General features: G+C 26.9%; 1 protein-coding gene across 1 annotated transcript; it reads right to left on the reverse strand.

Moving 5' to 3' along the window:
- Positions 1 to 22313: 22313 nt before the first annotated feature.
- LOC136990875 (uncharacterized) lies at positions 22314 to 23961 on the reverse strand. The gene is made up of 3 exons (XM_067289326.1): positions 23610 to 23961; positions 22911 to 23525; positions 22314 to 22756 (listed from the first exon to the last, which is right to left on the reverse strand). Exons 1-3 carry the CDS (start codon positions 23959 to 23961, stop codon positions 22314 to 22316), a joined length of 1410 nt encoding a protein of 469 aa, XP_067145427.1.
- Positions 23962 to 27172: the final 3211 nt, after the last annotated feature.

Here is a 27172-nt window from a genome sequence, read left to right on the forward strand (position 1 = left end):
TATTAAATTAAAATCTGTTTATATTAATTTTAAATATAATAGTTATAAAACTTGTAAGTATTACAATAATTATAAATCACATGAACCATACTTTTTATCTATTTTAATACATCTAATTACATATTATAATAAGAAATAAAATAATTGATTGATATTAAATTATTCCTTAATAAAATATAATTTTAGATTTGTTGTGTAAGACGAATTTTTTTAGTGGCGTAGAGATCCAACACTACATCATCCCTATAAGTACTCCACAGCTTTATAGATTAATATAACTACATACATTTAATTTTCATATATTTATATAACTTTTATACTTAAAATAAATTTAATTTGAGAATAAATATACTAAAAAATTAAAAATTAAATTATTAAGTTAAAAAATGTATCAAAATATATCTTAAAAACACATTTTTAATCGTTGTTAATTAATATTTAATTAATTTACGATATTATATGAACACAGTACTTATTCAAATTTGTTATCTATTAACCAAATATATTTCGTTTGCTTTAGATATGTTTTTAAAAATATACAAAAATTTATCTTCTAAATCAGTTTCATTTAGGTACTGTACGTCTAAATTCTGGTAATCAACATCCACTTCCGTTTGGATCTGATACATCATCTTCATTAGGAAGAGTTACCCTCATCCAATATACGAACTCGAGAATAGAATTAGGTTATATAAGCTTAACAACAGCGGAAATTAATTAATTACTAGAATAATTTTAAGATAAATTTAATGTATAAGATAATCAGTACATAAATTGATGCATTTTATAGAATGCAGGAGAATTAATTTTGTAATATGTATCAAATCAAATTTAATATTTGATGACAGTATGATCATGGAGATTACTAATAATTTGTTCCATAATTTCTATTGTTCTCTTAGGCGGCAGGTATATTCCATACAATACAGTGTTAGAAATGATTATGTATTTAAAAATTTTCCAAAACTTTATGTAATTACGAATATTTTTTTAAAAAATTTCTTACAATATCCCGCACTTAAGATTTATCAGTAATCAGCATGTTAATAAGATCCTTGATACGTGTACTGTACAAAAAATTTATTACGGATCTTTGCTTCTGCATAGAATTTAGGTTATGATCTCTCCAAGGACCATTGATCTCACTGAAAAGTTTGTTAATTAATTGCTTTATTACAAGCCATTAATTAATAAAAGTTTTATAGTGTTTCAATCGATTATAATTTATAAAAAGAAACTAATTTGATGTTTATAATAGCTGACAGTCATGAATTTCTGGATAAGTGATTTTCATTTATATTTTTTCTACAACAAATTAACCTTTGAATAATCTACCTTTGTGTTATAACATTTATATCTTTATATTGGTTATGTAATCTTAAATACATAATATGTAATATAAAAATTTTTTAATTAATATTTATTAGATAAAACAATTTTCATATCGTTGTACAATTGTAATGAGCTTTTACATATATATTCTTTAAAAAAACAGTTCCAGAATAAACATATTCGTTATAAAATTATTTATTGTTTAATTAAATCATATATATGAGTCACGACAAGTATCTCTGATAACAACGTTAGATTGTGGTCTACAGATGCTAATATTCAAATTCTCAAAACAAAAAAATTGGACAGTTAAAAACTAATATGAAACTATTAAATTAATAACGTTGCTATATGATATTTCATTTTAATAATAATAATAATAATAATAAATTAATTAAATTCTGGAAGAAATATTCTCGATCCATAATTAAAGAATAAGGTTGAAAGCAAATTTGCAAGAGAAATTTTACGACTTTCGCACGTCTGCTGTTCTGATTTTATCAATGAAGTCGTGAAATTAATTATAATATATTAATTGTCATACATTTAAGTGCATATAAAAAGAAAACGAAACATGAAACAAAATGGATTTTTCACACACCTTCAAAGAGAGATTAAACATCATTTCATATAATTAATTAAGTTGTACACAGTTAATAAGTAATTAATTTAATTTGTAACCTGTTGCAATTTTCTTTAGATGATATCAGAACCTTTATGAATTTTTGAAGTTACATTTAACCTATTTATTTGAATAGTTACAGGAATGATCGATGTATTTTCTGTTCATATCAAACTTCTGAAATTAATTTCTAAATTTAATAACATTATACAGGGTGAGATGTTAGAAAAAAGTTCTGAAAGCTATGATTGTAAAAATAAATTTTATTTTAAAAAAACTGACTGAATTTGTGTTTTCCTATCATACCAAACAACATAATAACGAGCAAAATAATAGCGTTTCCTGAAAAACAAATTCGATCGTGGGTTATTTGGTGAACAGTATATGCATAAGACCTCTACCAGACCTCTAGTCTATCTGTTATTTTTGACCTTTTACAAGTTAGACTCATTATTCAACCTTCTACAGTATTATATACAAGAAACAAAAGTCGTCCGCTAATCTTAACTTGAGATTTTCAATCTACAGTAAATATAAACTCGGGTAAAACGTTTCGCAAGTGAGAAACAGAAACTTTCGATGTTTTTTGTTTTTTACTTATTTTTAGAGCAATTGCGCGTAAGCAGCGCACATACCAAGCATGGCTTTCAACTAACACAATACGAGGTGCTACTTTTAAGTTTATACAGTTTATACGCGTGTTTGCCATTTAACTCGATTCACCATCTCACTCTCATTTACCCCACTCATAAAGATTGTAGGATCGGATCAAAAGTTTTAGACTCATGAGTGAAGCCTAAGCCTATTCGCACACTAAGACAAAGCCATTTTACATTCTACCTGACTGAATTCGGTTTTCTGAACGGGTCATCTCATTAGGTTAATCACCTTTTGATGATGGTCGACACTGGATCCTGTTGTAGTATGGAGCAAAAATTACGTAAAAGAGGAAACTTGAAAAGAAGGAAATAATTGCTGTGAATGATTTACTTGTGACTTTCAATTGGGCAACATCAAGGCAACTTGATCACCAAAAGAAAGATTTCGTAAGATGTGTTGCAGGTAAGGCGAGCTCACCTACTTTAAGGAGAAAAGTACTCAAGGACCAGAAAGACAATCTTTGATTATATTTAAAATCTACCTGGAATATAATACGATATATCAGTGCCCCAATCTACGGCTCTCGGGCCAAATCTAGTCCTTGGAACACGTTAATCCGCCAGACGAGCATATTTGACACATCATTTATAAATGATAGAAATAGGCATACTTTTTGTGTATGTGAAATTCATAAAATATTTTGGCTCGCCTATCTACGACTTAAGCGCAAGTTGGCCTGCCAATTAAACTATTCTATATAATTAGAAATTATATTATGGAGTTTTAAAATTTGTTTTATATCAGTCATAAGATTTTCTATATAAATCAGTTATAAGAATTTAGAATAATTTCTTCCTTTGATAAATTCTTAGCAACATATCGAGAAAATAGTCAATATATTCTGTACATGTTACGTGATAATCGATATAGAGTCCCGGATATTTTGTATGAGATTGTTTTTTATTCTAAAGCCATTGATCTGGAGCTGACTATTTTCTATAACTTTCGTTAAATTTTTATCAGAAAATAGCATGTAACAGATTTTATCTATCTTAATTTTAATTTAACATAATAATTTAAATATAAATATAAATAATTCATTTAAATTTGATATTTGCAATTTTATTTGCAATATACGGTGATAACTGTTAATGCAATTATTAGTTATCAACATGAATTCTTAAAAACAATTAATAAATGAATGTGTGACAAAGATGGTGCTACAATTATATTTCGAAAAATCTCTAAAAAATTCAAATTAATTATATGTAAACTTGGTCATCTTTAAAGAAATGTTATATTAAATTTTAAAAATTTATTATCCATTTCAAATTATTCTAAAAGACGAAATGAATTAAATTTTAAATTTTAGAAATGGATGAGCCATTTTGAAAAATTTCTGAAGTTCGATTAAGTAGGGATATTGTAGTATGATTTGTTTTATTCGGTAGCTTAGAAATATAGTTTTAAACCTTTCCACTTTAATCAATATTTTATCTTAAATAACTAATATTAATTATATCTTTATTTTTATAATATCAGGTTATATTTGAAAAAGTCACTTCACGATTTATTATTCTTTATAGATTAATTTAAGAAGCAATTTTAATTCTTAATCTAGAGTATAACTTTAATGTTTAATGAAGCATTAGAGTTCTATCAAGAGAGCTTACTATTCTTTAAAATAAAAATAAAAAAATTCAAGTTAAAAAAAACAACTTTCAATGGGGTCATTTTATAGTAGGATTAAATTAAAGGCATTTTAATCTATATTTTTTTCTTTCGCTTAAGAGTATTTCTGAGTAATAACAATTTTGATCCGGTTTTAGAAAACACATTTAATTAAATGAAATATTACAAAGTTATTTTATGATTTATTTGTAATAATTTTATTTAAAATTTAAATTTTTATTTTATATAACTTAATAAATAATTTTCAGTATTATAATACATGTTTTATAGATTTAATTATAATTTTGGTTATATGAAATTAATTTCTTGAAAGGAATAGATATTGATGTAATATATGTTTACATTTTTGCTTTTTACTTTTCCATTAACCAAATGAAAATGTCAATTTAGAGCTTGCCTGAATATAGTGAAAGTTCATCTGAAATATAATATTTAGATGATGGTTTAATGAAAAAGAAATATTTGTGAAAAATGCAGATATGATGAATGTAAAGCCAATTGTCAACTTGACGCGTTTTAACAAAAATGGAAATAGCATTATATTTGTTTTCAAGTATTGATTGTAAATAAAGCTGACAGCTCGCAAAATTATCTGATATTTATTTGGACACTTATGAAATTATGATATTCAGTTTCTAAAGTTAAGAAAAGATTTTGGTTTTAAGTCAGTGGTCAACTTATGAAATGGATATTATTAGAGGTTAATTATGAAGAATGATAAGGTTTCATTTCATTCAATATATCAATATCGAGATAATTATTAAGTTATAAGATATCACGATATCGCATTATAAATTGCAATCTTATGTAATAAACATTCTAATTTTGTGCTTAAGAAAGTAAAAAATGTAAACTTAAATTTATAATATAATTATATTTGTTTTAATTTCTAATATTTGTAAATCAAACTAATTACATTGTTGACTGGAATATCTGAAGTTAAAAATATCTTGTAATATATAAAAATTTTTCGCTGTTAATTTTCATGAATATTAAATTGAGAAATGCATTTAATTTACAGTTTTTTAATTTTTTGTTATACTTTCAGAAAATATATTTTACTTTAATGGAATTTGATATTTGAGAATAGGTTTACTTATAATCGAAATTTTAAACTTTGATATATCATTCGATTCATTTCTATCGAATTTTTTTTTTCTGATTAAATATGAATTTCATAAAATTTTAATGAAAAACATTTAAAATATATTATTAAATTATATAAAAATATTTTAATTATAAATGATTTATCAATATTTTGTCTCTTAAGCATTCGGAAAGCTTTTGTTAAAAACTTTTTACTTTCACCTTAAAATAATAAAAAGCAAATAAATTCACAATGTCACGTACAGAGATTTTTATTTTTAAAAAATTGAATAAGTTTTCTTTATTTCTTCTTCGCTATTGACTTTATTTATTTATTTATTTTTCGTTTATTTAAAACTTTATTTTAGAAAATAAATTATTATTTAAATTACAGAATTTTAAAATTTATATATATACAATTTGTAAAATCAAATTATCATCATTCAGCAAATCTTATATTTAATTTTGACAGATGTATTATTTAGAAATTAATGAAAGTTCCATATTTTAAATATGTTAATTTTAATGAAGCTGTCAAATAAACTGAAATGATAACATTAGAAATCTCTTTGAATTAAATCGAAGATACTTTTAACACTTAATTATTAAATTTACGAATAAAACTTTAAAAGTTAGTAATATTTCTATCTAAATAACTTATTTGAAATAGAAATAATCAAGACTTGTAATTTTATTTTGTGTATTTGGATGATTTATTTAAATTATAACAATGTTTTAGATTTAAAATATTTATATGATTACTAATTTACTAACAAATAATTTTTATATTAAATTTTAAAAAATCGAAACGTTTAATATACATACAGAGGTTAATCTAACTATTCTTGTTGACTTTGAACGTGATATAACCGATAAATATTTTAACCTCCGAAACATTATTTGAAGAATGGTGTTTTATTATTTTTTTTTGTAAAAGTCATGTATTTAACCAGAATATCTTCTATTCCATTATGTATCTTGATATGTGATAATAGACAAATTTAATAAAATTTTACAAATAAACCAGAAAGTTTATAACAGTACTGCTGACTTTTATGAAATAACAAAACTTAAGTTTTGATTTTATTAAAAGCTTTCAGTCAAAACAATTTCTTAAATTTTAACTCAATAAAATAAAATTTAATAAACTGTGTTTACTGAAAGCTTTATGTTACTTTAGTTGGAACAATACAATAAATGAAATAATTTAGAAATGAGTTTTATGTTTAAAATAAAATATGCAATAGGTATATATTCAAATAAATTTAAGCATATGATTATGAAAAGAGATAAATTAATACTGTTTTTAGATAATGCAGAGTGAGTGTAATTAAAGTACTCGTTAGAGAGACTAGAGAGATATCTAGCAGTTCAAATGCAACTAAATTTAGTAACATTTTAAGACATGCCGAAGGCATTTCCATAAAAAGAAAATTTATTTTCAAAACAAACGAACATACCGTTATGGCGATTTTGACACAAACCATACGATCTTATTTCATATAATTTTAAGTTGCGGGGACACTTAAAACGTGTGATTTTTCGAGATGTTGAAAATTTGGCAACCGTGTAAGAGTGTCAAATTTCAAGCGAGAAGTATCACAGAGGACCAATTACAATACTTTTGAATAAACTGTTCAATTCTTCAGATTTTAGAATACACTTTTAGAGTGTGGATCCGTTCAGCAATATATTTTGCATCGCTAAGGTCTCTGTATAGTACAAATGTTTTCTACAAATAAAATGTTTGTTTCTTGCAGCGCCAAATGTGCCAGAGTGATGGATTTTGCTGCCAAGTTTGTTCTATGGAAATGTTTTCCTCAGATTATGAAATGTTACTATACCAAATTTGTCTTTTTGGACTGATCTCTAAACAGCATTGAGTGGGATACTTTAATTACGATCAACCGTATATTATTTATTAATACTGAGTGAAAATGTTAGTAAAGATTTTCCATGTATGTAAAATGTAACGAGTCTGCTTATCGTTCGCCAAAACGATGGTTATGACGACTCTCTGAAAAAATCAGTTTCTAAAATTACTTATAGTTACAACTACTTTATAAATTTTATAAAATATATTTACGAAATGGAGCGTTACCACTTTAGATTCGAACGAGCGTTTTTCTCCAGGGGAGCTTGAATAATGAACGCAAGTTTGAGATTAACTGAACTAGCTACAGAGAAATTTATCCTCGAAAGCACCAACGTCCTATTTGCCTACTAGGACATATCAAATACCCCTGTTGTCACTTTCCCATGACACAACCAAGTTTCGAGAAGGGGAATATTTCTACTTTTACCAATTTCATACGACGTTTCTGATTCTTCTCAACTCCTACCGAGCTCGATGCTCTCGGAGGTCGACGGTACCACCGACCACCTCTTCCCTTTTAATTGCTTCCTTCTGGATTAGTAAGTTTAGTCCTTGCTTGTCTCCTATTTTACTTAGATGGCCCGACCAACCAAGTATCAAGAAGTCCACCATGTAATGAAGAACCTTAATTGTGGTTAAGTGCCAGATAAATGAAAATTACAGAAATGAGACAAACTCATTTCCTTCTATTTTTGAAAGGATTCGAGATGATGTTTACCAACTCATCGCCCTTCAATAAACCATTTTAAGATCCTATTTATTTTCCATTTATGGGTTTAGTTCGGTTTTAAAGAATTAATTAAAATGATTAATTTATCAATTACGAATTAACAACCAAAGAAGTTTCTTGATCAATTTATATATATTGAAAAATACTTTTTGCACACTGTTTCGTAAGCATTAACAGCATCAACTGAATTACTCTGTCTTTATAAAATACTAGCTGTTACCCGCGACTTCGCCCGCGCGGAATTTGCAAGAAACATCATTTATATTCAGTATTTCAACAACCATAGTAATTGTTTTATAACACCTACCGCTGAGAATGATGAGAATTGCTGAGAATCAAACGAACTGTTTTCAATTTAATCAATTTTCTGGAACGTTTATAATCATTCTATAATCGAACCAATTTGCAATAACAAATTCGAATTTAAAATGGTTCGAACATTTGGTTAAAAAATTGAAATATATAAAAAATTTTATTACAACGTCTGAAATGTTATTAATTTAATACACCTAAGTACTCAATGAAGACTAAACGTAGTTGAAAACAAAAAGTCGCATTTAAAATAGTACAGTAGAAGCTGTTCTTCAGGTTAAGCCTTAATGCTCTCCCTCTCCCTTCCCGCGGGAGAATTCCTTCTTAGTGTGCGCTTTCATGACGTATCCTAACTGTGTACCAAATTTCACCTTTTTAGGTTCAGCGGTTTTCTCTGCGCGATGATGAATCAGTCAGTCAGTCAGGACAAGTAACTTTATATATTTAGATTAGTCAGTGTTTAGTTAGTTTGTAGATAAATAATATTATTAATCTCCAAAAATAATATATTAACATAATGTGACTATTTATTCCTCGCACAACTAATGGGAAGATACATTTTATCTACCATATCTTATTTTAATTATTTATTCTACTAATCGTTTTGTTAATATTCTGAAATATGTATTTATTGTTAAACGTGTTATGCTTAATCATATACTTTACGGAGATGGAATCCAATGTCGGTTTCTCAGAAAGTTTCCTTCCGCGGTGAGCACAAGGGATCTCTCTGTTGATAGACAAGTGATGTTTCGCATACTATTCTTAGCTATTCTAGCATTGTAAGTAGTTTTTTCCTCCTTTACTGGACTGAAAAGTGTTTCTTATTGAGAGAGCATATGAGTCACTAAAGAGGTTAAACTATATTGATTCAAAGATATCATGTTTTTAATAAATAGTGAATGAAAAATTTACATTAATATTCCTAAAATGTTGTAAAAATGAATACATTTAATGAGTTTTGCGACACTTACGTACTTCATGGAAATTATAATTGACCAATTTTACGATTAGTTATTATCATTTCCTGTAAGACTGGCTTCACAATTAAGACGTACAGTACATAAATAAACTTTATAACTTTTTATATATATTTCACAAAATTTTACAACTGTATTGAACAGTAGAAAGTAGAAAGTATCTCTTGAAATTTTCCATAAATTAATAAATTTTTCATTCAAACAGTGTAGACATTAGTTTTACAAGCGAGTTAAAAGAATACGGTAGGGAACAGGTTAAAATATTTTTTAGCGTTGACTGCTATTGATTAACTTAAATATAGTGGGTTTTTCGTTTGACTCACGAATGTGATTAGATGAGAAATACTCTGAAAATTTAACAAAGTATTTTTTATCCGAATGAAGAGGTAGTTACAATAAAAGACTGAAATAGATTATAAAATTGCTTAAAAATAAAATTTAAATTACAAGTTTTTCTATCTTCTAAAAAGTATAAAAAGCTACAATTGTAAAGACTTAAAATCCCATATAGTGTATTTAATGATTAAAATCGGAATAGCATTTTTTTTCTATTGAGAACAACTTAATAAGTGTTAAAAAATAATTCTTTACGAGTAAGTCTTTCGAGTAAAACATTAGTGTATATTATATATAAAAAGAGTGAGCATGTAAACAATTCGTTCTTATATGTCATAGTCTAAATACGAAAAAGCTAATTATCTGATCAAGTGAACGAAATATATGATTTAATTTAGAATATAATTGCTATATTATATGTTTTCTAACAATGAATATTAGATGAGATGTAATCGAAAAATAAACATAAATTCCAGATCCATATGATACCCGCGCTAAAAAAAAAAAAAAAAAAAAAAAAAAAAAAAAAAAGAAAAAATCAAAATATTTTTAAAAGTGTAAATAGAAGGCTGTATATTCTCCGAACGATGATAACATTTGCATTTGAACAGTACATTCTCTCATTTGCAAAAGATGGCTGTGAGGCGACACTACTCCTGCAAATAGATCTTATGCATGGCACTATACAAACGATCATCAACCATCAGCTATTACTTTGAAGAATATTGTCAACAAAAGATCATGACAAGCTATACAAATGAAGAGTATTGCAACATGGTACTATTCTACTGCAAAAATAGATAAAATGCTAGGGAAGCTGCAGGGCAGCTTCTATTCTATGCTAGGCAAGCTGCTATTGCCATACAATTTCCTCTATCTAACTGCTAGGCGCATTTGTCGAGCTGTTCGAAAACTAAGAAAAACTTCTAATATTGCAGTTCGTCCTCGAAAGGACCGATCCGGCAGCATAGGCGGGAATGTGTAGTCTGTTGTTATTTTCTCATGTATGGAAATTTTATAACAGGATAATTCGCGCCCCTATCGTCCAGTACAGTGCAACTACTAATGTCTGGGGTAACCATCAACGCCTTAACTGTAGCACTTTTACAGGAAAATCTGAAACATTCGTTGGACTGACGAGGCGCAGTTTTACACTTGCCAGTGCTTAACACATGAAACATACGAAAAACCCGTTATTGTGCAGTTAAAATCTGTTATTTGCAAGGCAATAGGACATTCGCTCTCCTAATTGATCAAAATTTGAAGCGGCATTTGAAAGAACCAACTTCTTACTCCTATGTTATACGAAAGACCATTAACTAAACGAAGTTACTTTGAGTTGTTACAAAGTACATAACTGACTGGTTAGATGATGATTCTATGCATGCACTGCGATCATTGGGATTTTAATATGACGACACTCCAGTGCATTATCCAACTGCGATACAGCACGTTTTGCCATTATTTTTCAAACAAATAATCGGTTATGTGGTTACTTAGAATGCTTTCCACAATTACCCGATTTAACTGTCATGGCTTTCTTTCTCTAAGGTTATCTGAAAGAGAGAGTATACACCCTGGAATCGACGAGTCTCCAAGATCTATGACATCAAATAATTGCTATCTGTGAGAGCATGACACCTATAATGTTAGCTAACATGTAGCAGAAACTTCTTTCCCTGCATACAAAATTATCGTTTTATTAATATTAATAAAATTCTACAGTAAACCATTAATAACCAAGATTCACGAATATCCGTATATTACATTTTATTCACGCCAAAAAGAGGTCAGTGTTTCTTTCATGTTTGTAAACATAGGAGTCTAAGTATTTAAAAAATACTAGCATTTAAAGACTTTACCGTTTTAATTCCCACTGCTTTCCAAGTTAATTTTAATTTTAAAATTTAAACACGAGTGATACTTGGCGTTATTTTAAAAAGTCAAGGTTGGCAAATTGATGCAGTTTATAATTCTAATATTCAATGAAATTTTCTGATTAGTTAATTATGAGGATTCATCTTAAATTTGAGCATACACTACTACAAATAAGAGTCGATAAAGGGAAGTAATCAAAACGATATCATAATAATGAAGCCGCTTTTATTACTTGTTCAGAACCTTAAATTACGGAGAACCGGTTGACAGATTTTAATAAAAATTGGTTTTGTTATCAGCGTTAATAATACCTTACTTTCAGAGCTTTAGCTATCTTTGACCAAAAGTTATTTGGGTGATTCTTGCCTAACTGTCACCCACATACATGTATTATTGACAATTTTACATATTTTACGCGTTTTTTGAGTAGGCACGGCAGTTATACTTTTATTCAATTGAAAAAGAATTCATTCATTAAAATTTCTTTAAAATTAAAAATAATGATATTCGTTATTTAAATTAATAGTATCTATCATTACAGCTTTTTAAATAGCATAATTGACAAAAAACAAGATTAAAAACATAATATAACATTCAATCATAATATCATTCAGTATATTAAAACCGAAGTTAATTTATTTCGTAAGTCTGATAATATTTGTTGTTCTAATTAAATGATTTATTTATTACATTTATATCGTTATTATAAACGCGTAAGAAATAATTATGACAATAATTTTATAAAATTTTCTGATATGTGAAGTTAGCCACCGCGACAAAATTCTTCAAATCTAAAAAGGCGTTATAACTGAAAAAAGTGAATTTCTCACTTGTATTGAAATAGAACAAAGTTTTGTGGCATCTTCCGTTGGAGGCAACACGCTTCAGGCGAAAAACATGATATAAAGCATGTTTTTCTCACGGACAGTTAAATATAAAATATAAATTTGTTTGTAGTTTGTTCTATAAGTTATTTTTATTACATAAAACAAGAGAAAATGATATTGTGAATCTTATTTTGTGCTTTTATGCTTGTTCATAATAAGTTTTAGCCTAAAATTTATTATGAACAAACATTTTACCAAATTATCATCTTGAAACCGGATAAAATAATTTCTATTCACGAATATATTTGCTACAAAATTCATAAATAAAAATTACATTAGATCATGGACGGTAACAATAACAATATGATAAGAACCTAAGATACTCGTATAATATGATAAAACATAACATAATAAAGTACTATAAAAATTTATTTAAAATTACGCTGTGATGAAATAATTTAATTTATAATAGAATATATTGATTTATAAATTTAGGAAAAATATATTTAGTCAAAGAATTATTCTGTGAATAACATTTCTATTTACATCAAAAATCATTATTTACAAAGATGATAAATAATAAAATCTCGTTTAGTACGAAGAGCATGTGTCAAATTTTAAAAAGTTTTAAGTGTTTAGTTTTTCTGATTTTTATATTTTTTAACGATAACTAAGAAAATTATTTTTGTGATTTATAGTTATTATTTTGTTTTCTCGTGCAGTCACTCTCATTTTGTATCTAATATATCGCCAGTGTTTGTCATCTTTTTTTAAACAGTTGGTTGATTAAAGTTTGTTTTGCATACTTTTTTTTTATAGTTTTATAATGAAAAGATTTATTTTTGATGAGAAAATATATCTTGTAAAGAAGAAAAAATATTTTTATTCAAAATTACATATTCATTTTGAAAACATTTTATTTGTTTAAAGTTTAATTTTAATTGAATTAATAAATTTAACAGATATATTTTCAAATTTATGTTTGTATGATTTATTATTAACGCCATTAAAATTTATTTTTGCAAAATATATGTAAGTTTTGAAATAATTTTTGCAATTCATTTAATTTTTAAATGGAAACCTTATAAAAACTTTATCAAAAAACTGAAAGTAATAATGAAAAATAATATCTAATATTTGACAATATTTAATGAAAATTTTATTATTAATGTTCGTATGTTTTTATTATTCATTAGATGTTGGAAAGGTTTTTAAATTAATTTTTGAATTTATTTTATTAAAAAATTAATTTAAAAAAACTTCTTCAACAGATCCTAACTATATTCTTTATAATTTAAACTAACTATAAGCAAGCAATATTTTTTGATTTATAAACCGTTTTATAGATAAAATTATAGTAGACGCACACAAAAATAATAATATAATAGCTTTATTTAAAATAATATTTTACTATAAATGTAATAATAATAGTTTAATTTATTAGTGTTAAAGTATGGCCTCTAAAACCGATGTCATTTTTTTACATGAAATAACTGAATAATCTTTAAAATACCATTGCAATGAACTACATAGTTTGATAACAGGTATTTCCGACAAATTATAAAACAGTAAATGAAATTGATTATGATTGATTCCATCAAAATTAATAGGAAGTATTTATATAAATTTAATAATAATATGTAGCATAAAACGGCTGAATATATCTTTTATACGCGAATAATGCTTGACATAAAACAAAGCCAAATAAAATAATTGAAATGTAAATAATTTCCTTCTTAATTTAATAATTAATTTTAATATAATCTTGCAATAAATGGTAAATTCATAGTTATACATTTCGTGGTTCATTTTTAATTATATTTGGCATATTTTCTGCATTAAATATTTTAAAGGTAATGATTTTTCATGAAATAATAATTATTTTATGTTCATTAGTATTTATTATTCTACTGAAATCGTTTAGCAATCATATCACTATTATACTACAATCATTACGAAGGTAAATGATATTTTTACTTTCCGTTGCCACTTGACTGTATTTTGTTTGAACGAATTATACTATAGCCTATTTAATTAAACATGAATTATTTCGTAAATGCTTGAACTATAATTAAAATTCTTATTTTAATAAAAATATTTACATGTAATAATTTTAATGTCAGTTTTAAATAAGATTAACAGAAAGAAACTTGTTTCTCCTTAAAGTAATATGATCAAAATTCTGATTACAGTTCAAGTGTTTTTGAAAAAAAAAAAAAAAAAAAAAAAAAAAAAGCAAAAGATGTGTCTATTTAAAACGATGTTAAACTCTCTAGTAAAATTTTAATTATATAGAAGTTACAGAAGTCGATGTTTTTTTGTGTGATTAAAAAAGTAATAACAATTTATCTCGTTTTAAGTTAAGAAAGAAACTCTTCATTGTAATTAAAAATTTAATAATCGATTTCAAATGTTATGTTTTGCAATCGGATATAATATATTTTTTAAAATTCTATTATGATATCTTTAATAGGAATCAGAATTTTAATATGAAATTCTGATTTTTATACAGTAAACATTATCCAAAATATAAAGTTCAGCTTAGCATGTTTCGCTTTGTTTTGTGAGATAGCCGTCTTGTTTAATTAATGTGACAATCAAGTGTTAACTTCTTTTATGACTAAATAAATTCAACATTTATCAAGGAGACATAGTTATTATTTAATGAAATATCTTGTTTGTTTCTTTTATTAGACTCAATTACATTCCTGGCATTCGTGAAGTTTCCTTTGTAAAATGCTTCCATTGTTTTTTTTTTTTTTTTTAATTAAAAGACTTTTAACTTATGTTAACGAGCACAGCAAAATGATTAATTCTAGAAAGATTTGAATCAAATTTTCACAGTAATCATATTTATTTACTTTAATAAAATTTTGCAATTCTTTAAATTAAATTTATCAAAATAATAAACTTCAAAATACCAAATGTATTTTTGTTGGTACAGTATTATATTTTAAATTGTATCTATTAATTTATATTGTAGGATTTATTTATCTCTTCTCTTAATATTAGAATATTGACTTTGATAAACCTTAATTGTAACAACATTAGTAGTTTATACCATCCACGTTTCTTCAAAAAGTTTATTTAGTTATAACATTATATAATATAAAAATAAAATTAATTAACATTTATAATGTAAATATATTATTGTGTATTCTGTTATGTACAGTCAAACCTGTTTTTATGCGGGGGATAGGGACCGCATTAAAAAAAACGCATAAAAAAAATCTCACGAAACTTCACGAATGGCTGTAAATAATAGTTTTCGCAACACAATTAAAAAATATTTTTTTTTTATGCGGTCAACAGGGACCGCATAAAAGAAGTCTCACATAGAAAATAACTCAAAACCGTACGAAATAGAATTTATTGACAACAGATGTCAGCACTTGACTGCATCGTCTGGTCTATCGTCTGTTTTACATATTTTTGTCCAGTTGGTGTTTTGTTGACTTAAAAAGTAAATTATTTCATTTTTCGCATATTCATGCAATAATATTACTATAATAAGTGCATTTATGCTATAATAAGTTTATTTAGCTATAATAAGTCAACGTAAGACATGACGAATCGCACGAGACTAGTCGCCAACTATATCGCACAAATTAAAAATTCGCATTAAAAAAATCGCACAAATAAAAATCGCACATAAAAAGAGCGCATAAAAACAGGTTTGACTGTATTATATAACATACTATTCAATATTTTTCATTTTGAACTTGTACTGTATTCACTATAAATTTAATAATATGACGCAAACATATCATCATTATTATGTAGCAATATGTTTATTCGTGATATAGCTTAATGTACAACATATGAACTTTCCCGATTCAAATTTAATAATATCGTGGTGACATAATTAAAATTAGAATTGACTACATAATGTATGACGTCAAGTACGAAGTTCGAACAATAAACTGAATTATTTATGATATAAAATATAACTTTTAAGAATATTTGTTCGTATCATTTTTTAATGATACGAACGAATTTACAGAATATTAAAATATAATATTTATTTAAAATATTAATTATTCTATGTTAAATGCTTTAGAAAGAAGTGGAAGAAACTACTGTATCTAGTAAATAAGGTTTGCTGTAATTTTTTCTTGCTTATCTTCTGTAATTGTGGATATATAATTATATTGTATTTTTCATAAGATTGAACCTAGCTTAACCCCTATTTTAATATCGCCCAATTAAAAACAAAGAAAAATGTTAAGCTATTGTTTATTACTTAATTTCAATTTAATTAATTTGCGGAAAGTTATTAGGAATGGTTAATATGATTTTAGCTTTTAATCTGATCTTTGCTTTAATTAATTTGTGACCAGTAAAATTTGATTTTATCCATGCGAGAACTTTGGATTCTTTAAAGATAAATATAGGCTTAGACTGAAAGGAAAACAAATGTTAAATTTCTAATTAATTTTAATGAAACTTCACACTAGAAGTTTCTTTATTTTTATTAAATATAATAAATTAATTCTTTTCAAAAATCGTGTTTTTATTGTTTTTTTTATGTGTATTTTGACATTTTCTTCTTATTATCTTTTTATAAATCGGCATTTTCTTGAAGATATTTATAAAATTTTATAAAAAGTTTTAATAAAATTTATTTTCTTAGTAATAAATTTATTACGTTTTTAAAAATGAATAATATTATTACTTTAATTAATTATAGTTATATTATTAAATATATTATGTTAATTATATTTTATTAAAACTTAAAATGTTAAAAATATGAATTTAAATTTCAAAATGTAAATTTCTAATAATGTGTCATTTTATCATTCACGTTAATATTCCTTCATTAAGGTTTGTTTTGTAGATAAAATATTTGTTATATTTTGTCAATAATGTTACTTTATTTTTAAATAATCGATACTTTATTATAATGACTGACATATTGGCTTTAAATTCGATATTTACAATAAATATATTTTTATTTTATTAATATAAATAAAATGCAATCTTAGATAATCAGAGATAACAATGTTAAATATAACAACTATGCCATAATGGAATTTACGCGTCAGAAAACAATCCCTACAATAACTAATTAGAGATTATTAGTTAGGCAACTATAATCATTATAGAGATTTTATGATAGTTATGGATAATTAATTAATGAACCGCAATAACTATAAGGATTAAATTCTCAAAATTAATCTCTGTGATTAATCTATAATAAACCGCACCACAGAAATCGTACTTCTGGAAAGTCTTGTGATAAAATCATCTTCATATAACAATTAAAAATTTATTTCTATTAATAAATAATATAAAAAGGGAAAATTTTATCCTGTGTGTTTTTATATGCATGAAAACAAAATCAACATTAATTCATAAGGTGATTCTGCCTGATAGTCAAATCTAAAACCTTGGAAAATATACTAAAATGAAAACTATTATTATATTATCGAAAATAATAAATAAATTTTACTTTATACTAATAATAAATATATTCTCTTGTACATATTTTATTTTTGCCCTTTTTAATGTCTTTATTCCTATGCTTATAGAAATCCAAATTCATATCTTTATTGTTGTTATTATGATTATTATTTGCTAGCTTTTCCCTGATGATTTAAATGATTGTATTTGTGAAACCTGAAATTAGAATAACCAAAGAAAATAATAATAACAATAATAACTCATTTTCATGTGACATTCCAAATAAACACCAACAAGAAATAATAATTGAACGATGACATTTCTTTTCATATATAAATTTTATGAAACTTTTACAATAAATTATTTTCATGAAACACAAAGAATTTAACAATGAGTAAATTTCAGCTGAGAATTACATTTTTATTTTAATAATACGTTTTACAATAATAATTCTTTTATTTTAGCATAAGTAAATACTAAATCGAAAAACAATTAAAAATTTTCGAATTTAATTTTAATCTTTACGGTTTATAAATTTATTTTTAGTTCAGTGTATCAAAAATTCTTTCAAAATAAATTAAATATTCTATAGTAATATTTGAAGTGAAATAAACATATATATTAGGGCCAATGTCCGAAGCATGTTTTATAAATTCGTCACTTCCCAATTTATCTGAGATTTAGATGATGACAACCGGACAAAATGTGACATGTCGCACAGACTGGATATATTTGAATACATTACGGCCAATCTGTTGCCATTCGGTTTTTGTCTCCTGTGATTTGTGTGTAATATAAGCGACAATATCATTGCGAGCTGTTTGTGTCCTGATAATAATTACATCTTTTGTTTCTTAATAAATGTCGACTTTGGGCAGAAGTCGCTCAGTGTGAAAAGCTAACAGTAAAACAAAGCCGAAGACTGACACAAAAAAAGATTTAATGATGCGTTGAGTACATTGTTGCCAGATAATGAAAAGAATGTAATCTAAAAATTGTATTTTCACAAAAGAGAAATGCTATACACTTATGAAATTAAAATTATTATTAGTAAATCAGGCTTGACTTCTTAATAGTGAATGTTGCAGAAGCCTTGATTTCTAAAATAATTTTCATCTATATTTTAATATTGGTGACTTAAAATAAAAACTTATAACATCAAATATACAATTAAAAGTGTGTACAAATAAGTTTAAAATATTTTATATTGATTTCATATTTATATATTTTCTGAATTATCACATTTATACGTGTATTCGTTCTAAAAATACATACGAGAATTATATCAGTAAATCTGGCTACAATCTATTAGTGTGAGTCTTTTGCTTTTGCTAAAATTTTCTCATTGACACTTTTCTAAATTATCAATGAGAAAATTTTAAAATGTATTCTATATATAAACTTTGAATTTATATTTCGAAAAATTTGAAATAAATTTCTTTAATGTAAAATATTATTTTAGTGGTAGTCAAATTTTACTTTTGTTAAAATTTTCTGGCCAATACTAGAAATGACGATGTAAAACGTACGCTTGAAAGTACGGAAGTATTATTTAAACTTTGACTAAGTTAGCTGACCAAATCTAGAAACAGATATTGCCCAAACATGTGTGTAAGTTGAGCTCAAATCATAGATAATAGGCCTATACATGTACAGTATCTAAGATACGGTAATTCAACGGTATACAAAAATGAAGCTAACCAGTTGTCATTTTTAACTTATTATAAGTTAAAAATGGCAACTCATTAGCTTCATTTTTAGAAGGCACTAATAATGATTCGTTAGGGTTCTTTTATAAGTTTTGAAATACGAGGTTTTTCTTAAATTAATGTTAGCAAATTAATTGCATCTTTACGAAGTGACTAAGAACGGTAGAATCATTGATAAATAATTATTTTGGAAAATAATAAAATGTTATATTAGTCATTTGCTAATACGTAATAATCATAACTACTCTATTTCTTAATTGAAATAATTTTTACTTTATTTAAATATCGAGATGTATTATTAGATTTTAGATATTTGACAGTTATACATAAATACACTAATAAATATGAAAACTTTTGTACACATTCTGATTTATAAAAACATAATTAATTATAATATTTTTCTACATTTCGAATTGTTTATTATTATTATTATGTTGGATTAAGTGAGATATACTCGGTTAACACCGGTGGCTGTGTACTATGCCGGACCAAAGTCAAAGCATAGTAACCAAAACAGAAATTAAAGAAGTTTATCAGTGTGTGTGTCTGTATTCAGGAATTTTCTCACAATATTATTATTATTATTATTATTTTATTTCTGCACGATTTACATCGGAGTAAAAAATACCTCGTCCCGTAACCCACAGAAAAGAAGGTATCTGTTTCCACCCCTTTATTGCATTAGATGCACTTTAAGTGCAAGTAGTTCCTCTTCTCCTCCCTTTTCCTCTTCTTAAAAGGTTTCCAGATGAGCATTGTGTACTAGTCTCAACAGTCGTATTGGGTAACTCTGGATTAACTGATAAATGATGTCTATCTGATAATTGCTGCGTGTCTGAAGATTGCTGTATGTCTTGAAATTGCTGCATATTATGCATGACTGAATCTGGTGTGTTGACCACAAAGATAGTATTATCAAGCACTCTACTGAGTATGAGGGATGTGTGTATGGCTGCTTGTTTCTGAAGAATGCTGTTGTCAATGTTGGATTCTAATAAATCTATGTATTTCTTTATAGTTTTTGCTACTATTCCTGTTGCTCCTATTACTATTGGGATGACAGTTGTCTGTGTATTCCATAGACGGCTAACTTCAGATTTCAAAAGATGATATTTACTTAATTTTTCAATTTCTTTAGCACCAATGTTGTAATCTGATGGTACAGTTATATCTATTAAGAATGTTTTATTGCGATTTTTATCAACATAAATTAAATCCGGTCTATTGTGAGATACAGTGACATCAGTTTGTACAGGCATTTCCCATAAGATCTTGGCCGTACAATTTTCTTTAACTTGTGGCTGGATTAATGTTTCCTTCCACCATTGGTTAGGAACTTCTATTTTATGTTTTCGGGCCAGGCACCAGCAGACGTACTGGACAAGGTTATTATGACGTTTTACATAACAATTCCCCCCCAATTTTTCGCATCCTGATATAATGTGCTGAGTGGTCTCGTCTTTGGTCGTACAAAGGCGACATTTTCCATCCAGTGGCTCCTTTAATATGCCACGTTGATATTGTCGTGTCATTACAGCTTGGACCTGAATAGAAAATATTAATGATTCAACTCTTGGGGTTATTTGTTGCTTTTTAATCCATTCAAATGCAAGCTCTCTGTCTATATTGCCCTGATCCAATATCCTTTTTGGAAATTGACCATGTAATTGTTTGCTTCTCCATACATCATTATGCCGTTTTATTATTGATTTTTTAATTTCTTCATCTGTATGTGTATTTCCTCGTGGTAGATGTAATTCACCTTCTATCTCTTGTGCTTCTTTTATTATTGAGTATTTATTCCTGCCTATATCATGCTTTACTATTACTTTAATCAGATGATCACTTTCCTCTTTTAGGTATTGGTTGTATTTAACTATTTGTGCTTTATACATGTACTCTATATTTAATAGTCCTCTTCCTTCCTGATTTACTGGCAAATACAACCTTTCTACTTCTGCTTTTTGCTGATGTGCTTTGTTTACTGCTAGTAGCTTTCGTGTTTTAACATCTATTTTCTCTAGGTCACTATTTTTATAGTTGATTATACCGAATGAGTAAAGTAAGACCGGGATAGCATACGTATTTATACCCCTTATTTGATAACGTGAGTTAAGGTGTGTGTTTAAAAGTTTTCTAATCCTTCTAAAATATTCTTTTGTTATCTGTTCCCTAATAATACTATGCTCTATTTTTCCTGATTCATGCACTCCTAAATATTTGTATCTATCACCTATTGCAAGTTGGTCGAAAGTTTCTCCATTCAGTAGTATATGTCCTTCTACTGCACTGCTTCTGCGTCCTGCAGTTATATGTATTACTTTGCATTTATTCAGTCCAAACGCCATCTCTATATCACTTGTAAAAATCTCGACGCTTTCCAATAATACTTTTAGGTTATTTCTACTATTTGCATAAACCTTAAGGTCATCCATATATAAAAGATGATTAACCCAGATACTATCTTTCAGTTTATAGCCTTTCCTTTCATACTTATTTAGTATGAATGAAAGCGGGTTTATAGCCAAGCAGAACAACAGTGGAGAGAGAGAATCACCCTGGAATATCCCTCGTCTTATGTAGATCGGTTGAGTAGTGATTGAATCTTGGGAGCCACGTGCAGTCATGATCACTCTCCATGTAGGCATAGTCATTTGGAGAAATCTTTTAACAACAGATGGGCATTTATAGATATCAAGAATTTTAAGGAGCCATTCGTGCGATACACTATTGTAGGCTTTTTGGTAGTCTATCCACGCCATACTCAGATTTCTTTGAGATTGGTGTGCATCCTCCAATATTGCTTTATTGACCATTAAGTGATCTTTACAACCCCTGGCTTTACGGCCACACCCTCTTTGTTGCTCTGCTATTATGCCATTCTCATGGCAGTGGTCATAAAGTACATTAGCTAGTATGGCGGTAAATAATTAGTACATACTTGGCAGGCACACTATAGGCCTCCAGTTTTCTGGATCTTCGGAGTTTTCATTTTTGGGTATTAGTATGACTTTACCCGTAGTGAACCAATCTTCTAACATCTCTTTTCCTGAGATTATATTTGTAAATAATACGGCAAAGTATTTGTGAACGCTAGTCAAATACTTAATGTAGTAATTTTGAATTTTGTCTATTCTCGGTGATTTCCAGTTCATTAATTTTCGTACAGCAAATTTTACTTGATCTTCTGTAATCTCTTCTACTTCTACTTCATTAATTTCACTTGAAGCTTTTTCTATTTCTTTAACCCATTTAGCCTCCGTATTGTATTGTTTAGGATTAGATAGCCCTGATGTCCAAAATTCTTCTACATTTTCTTTACTTGGTATTTTGATATTTTTTAGTAGCGTTGATACCCAAGCTTCTGTACAACCTATGCTCATTTTCTTTAAAAAAGCTGTTCTGTTCCTTTTTTGTATTAATTTCATCATATCTTTTAATTCTTCCAGCTAGAGCTTTGACTTTTTGTTTGATAATTCCTATTATATTATTCTGATCGTTTTCAGTTTGGATGTTGTATTTTATACAGAGATTTTTCCTAATTTTCCTCATTCTATGTTTGTCAATTCCTCTTTTTATCTCCACTAGTTGTCCTAGTTCTTTCGTAAAATTATCTATTTTAGTTTGTATTATTTTTTTCCAAACTGGGACACATTTTGATTTTATATTCGCTGTAGATAGGTATGGCGTTTGATTATTGCTTTCTATTAAAGTTTTAGCAGTTGCATATATTATATCAGTTATTTCACGCAGGCTGTTATTAGTAATTAATAAATTAGGTAGATATTTGTTGAGGATATTTAGATTTTCTATGAAACGTCTATTTATTTTTGCTTTAGGTAGAAGTAACCGTTCCTCAAACGAGATTTCTTTTGTTTCAGCCAGTATTCGGAGGAATTCCAAGACTATAGGTTCTTGATCCTCATCTACTACAATGTTTCGTGTCCGCTGGTTCATATTTTCTACATAATCTGGTATGGGTTGTATATCATACAGGTTATCGTGTACTGTAGTTGTTCGAGTGTTCTCAGGTTCCGCAATCACTGTTGAAGACAGTTCTGTAGGTGTTAATTCTTCTGCTTGTGTTTGTATACGGTTAAGTAGTTCTTGTGATATTACATTCTGTTTAATTATTCTGCGAGCTTGAGTTTACAAAGTATTTCCATTAAATTTATGGATTTTAGGGTTGTTAGGGTTTCTTTTAATATAAAGTGTCTCCAATCTGCTCATATATCCGGGTCCTTCTGATATTGCTTTAAAATAACAGAACATGAGTTCTTCTAGTGCTTCTGTTGACCACTTGCATCTTCTATCTTCACTTAGTGTATTACTCTTGGTCATTGCTGATGAGCCAGCAGTGTCTGTGGGCAGAGCCCTACTCTGCAGAGCATCATCTGCCCCCTCTCCTCCTCGTTGATCGGCTGTAATCTCTTCGGGTTCCTGGACTCTCGCCCGCCTGCTCAGCAGAGAGTCACTGACGGCTTGCATGCTGTCACGTCCAGCGTCAGCTCCAAACGTGCCCTGGCGATCACTCCCAGGCAGCGGCCCTATATGTTCATCATTATTACTAGTCTCCATGTTGTTGGGTTACCTTTACCCTGTTAGCCGCATAAGAATCACTATTATGCGTTGCCCGCCCCCCACGTGGTCTGATGTTTGACACGGACGTAGGGTAGGATTTTGGGGGCTTATTATTATTATTATTATTATGTTGGGTTAAGTTAGATATACTTGGTTAACACCGGTGGCTAAGTACTATGCCGGACCAAAGTCAAGGCATAGTAACCAAAACAGAAATTAAAGAAGTGTATCAGTGTGTGTGTCTGTATTCAGGAATTTTCTCACAATATGACATGTATTCAATATAGTGGCCTTCTGTAGAGTGATGTATGTGTTTCTATTCAATTCTAATGTGCCCAGGCTTTTGTGTAGTGTGTGTGGTATGACACCTGTAGAGGAGAGAACTACAGGTACAATAAGCACCCTATCCATCCTCCACAGATGCCTTATTTCCTGGGCGAGTTCTGTGTACTTGCTAATTATTATTATTATTATTATTATTATTATTGTTAAAAAATCATTATAAAGAGCGCTATATTTTATTTTTTATTTAATTTCTCAATTTTTTATTTTTCTATTATTTATTTTCTCAAGTGAAAAAATTAAAATAATAAACTACTTTTTTAAAATATAATTTATAAGAATGAATTTTATTAATTTTCTGCATCTCATGCATATGATCTTTCTAAAAATTCGTTTTTGGAATTTTAATTTGAATATCAATAAAGTTCTTAACGCAAACCACAAAATTTACTTATACGGAACGTTGGTTTTCATTGAAAATTGATAAATGATTTCATAACTACATTATCTAAGCGAACAAGCTTAAGTTCTTTATTCTATAGAAACCTTTCTCATTTAATTATTAAATTTTGATTCGTGTAAACATTTATTGTTAAATGATTATACGAATCAAAATCTAGCTTTCATTTCCAAATGTTTTAGGAAAGATGAAATTTTCTAAATAAAGAAACATGATTTCATTATCCGAGTTTATATATTTTGTTTTTATGTAGATATTTTCAATAAATCAAGTAATATTCAATTTTTTTTTCTTTATTCAATAGAGCTTCCTGTCTAACTGTAGCCATAATAATATTTTATCACGGCTGATCTCTAACACATCTCTAGATTTGAAAATAACAGAAAGGAAGAAAACAAATGTCTACAGTCCACGAATGTCTCAAAAGTTGTTATATGTTTAATCTTAAAAAATAAATAAATAAAAAATAACATTCATATTAAATTTATTTATTTATCTTAAATTCATGAAACTAATTACATTTGGCGGTTTGGTTATAATCATCGCTAGAGTCAGGAATAAAAATAAATTAAAATATTCAGATTTACGCAAGTAAAGCTTAATTCATATCATGCATAAAGTAAAAGAAAACAGAAAAAATTGTTCTCACTTCCGCTTCTGCATAGAAAATTTTGAAATGTTTCCTTAGAATAATACGTATAATTCAGCATTTATCACAGAAAAATCATCGAAATTATTTATTAGGAAATATTTTAAATATTTAAATCTATCTCAAATTATTAAATGATAATTTTAAAGAATTTCATTTATTGTAAAATGTTTTATTTTATATTAAATGTTTAAAAAAATAAGAATGAGATAAAATAGAATTAAATTTTTAATTTTTACTCAGAAAAATAATGATGATCAACATTGATGGCAAGAGAATTGAAAACATTACGACGAAGAAAACCTTTTTTATATTTTATTCAAAATGATAAAATTTTAAAACTAAAATCATATAGTAAATTAGAAGATTAGACTGAATTAGAGTAGATAATAAATAGAAGGTTATAAATCTTAATAAATTATAAAACGTATATAATTTTAACAAACTTTATAAAGTCCGTAGAAAATAATATATATTTGTAGTTTCCAAACTGTATCCTGATTTAACAAAAACCTATAATAAAAATACCCAATAGATAATTCTGTAAACATAATATATTAGCGAATGTTTCTATGATCATAATTAAGATTTACCAATAGATTTTGATTAAAAAACACAAAATATTCTTTAAAACTAATATCATTGAATAGGCTTAACAATTTATTTTTAATATTCTTTTTTCATATTGTCAATGATAATAGAATTATAGTGTTCTGCATGCTTCTTAACTTTAATCAATTCACAAGGGATCTAACACTTTTTTTATTTAATACTGTTTATATATATATACTGTAATTTAGTACAAAATGAAAACTTTTGAATTTTTTATAACAATATATTGAAAGAAATGTTCGAAAAACAAATTTTAAAAATTCATTTTTCATATTGTATATTGATACATAATAGTATTTTTTAAATTATTCTTTATAATGTAAATTCCATTTGTGTTACATTCAATTATAATAAGAACATAACCGAAAATAGTAATAAAACTGATACCTCATGTTTTTAAAATATTTTAATTTTCAGATATTGATATTATCTTTTTACAGAAATACAGTTCATTGAAGTGCTAATATGGAGTATTATTACAAGATTTGCCATTCTCTTCAATTATATTCGTGAATTTTTATCCATTCTGCACGAAAAGTATTAAACGATTTGATATTTTAAATTTTAAAGCCTTGTATCGAGACATTCCTTATTTGAAGGGATATTCTTATCTTTATATGACCTTGAAGTACGAAACGTCTTTTCGAGCACATTCGATGTTTCTGCTTTTGTTTAGTGTGGAACTATTCGAAATTAGAGTTAAAATTGTTCTTTACTTTCAAGGCTCTCTAGCATTCGATGTATTTTATGAATTGTTGAATATAAAAAAACCCTCTTCTGTAGCTTGGACTAAAGATTAGAAATGATAACATTTAGCTTCTATCTCCGCTAGATAAGAAGGTTGTAACCGAATGATATTTTTAAGTTGTCCTCCAACCTTTGGATTTTTGGCAGAAAGTTCTTGAGTTTTAATACTGATAATTTAAGAAAAGTTGTTGATATTTTTATATCTTAAAAGAAATTGCAACTCTTCTTTGGATAGCGTAAAACGACTTTCGATTTTGAAATGTTTCAATGCTATACAGCATAAAAAGAAAAAATTAAACTCTAAATTTTAGTGGCTCAACACTAAACAAATATATGATCATGCATTATCTGAAAGAAAATGCATTAGACATATCTTTCTCAATTTGTCACGAACAATTTTCAAGATTTTTATAGCAATGTCAATCGTTTGTTGTAAAATCAGTAAATAACATATCACG

The sequence above is a fragment of the Centruroides vittatus genome, unplaced genomic scaffold (assembly GCF_030686945.1).
Source record: "Centruroides vittatus isolate TY-2023 unplaced genomic scaffold, ASM3068694v2 contig_1349, whole genome shotgun sequence".
Lineage (NCBI taxonomy): Eukaryota > Metazoa > Arthropoda > Arachnida > Scorpiones > Buthidae > Centruroides > Centruroides vittatus.

Coding starts and splice junctions, on each gene's coding strand:
- LOC136990875 (XM_067289326.1), bottom strand. CDS start 23,961: ATGGAGACTAGTAATAATGATGAACATATAGGGCCGCTGCCTGGGAGT. Junction 23,526..23,609: donor AGAAGGACCCGGATATATGA/GCAGATTGGAGA, acceptor TGTAAACTCAAG/CTCGCAGAATAATTAAACAG. Junction 22,757..22,910: donor GAAAATTAGGAAAAATCTCT/GTATAAAATACA, acceptor AAATGAGCATAG/GTTGTACAGAAGCTTGGGTA.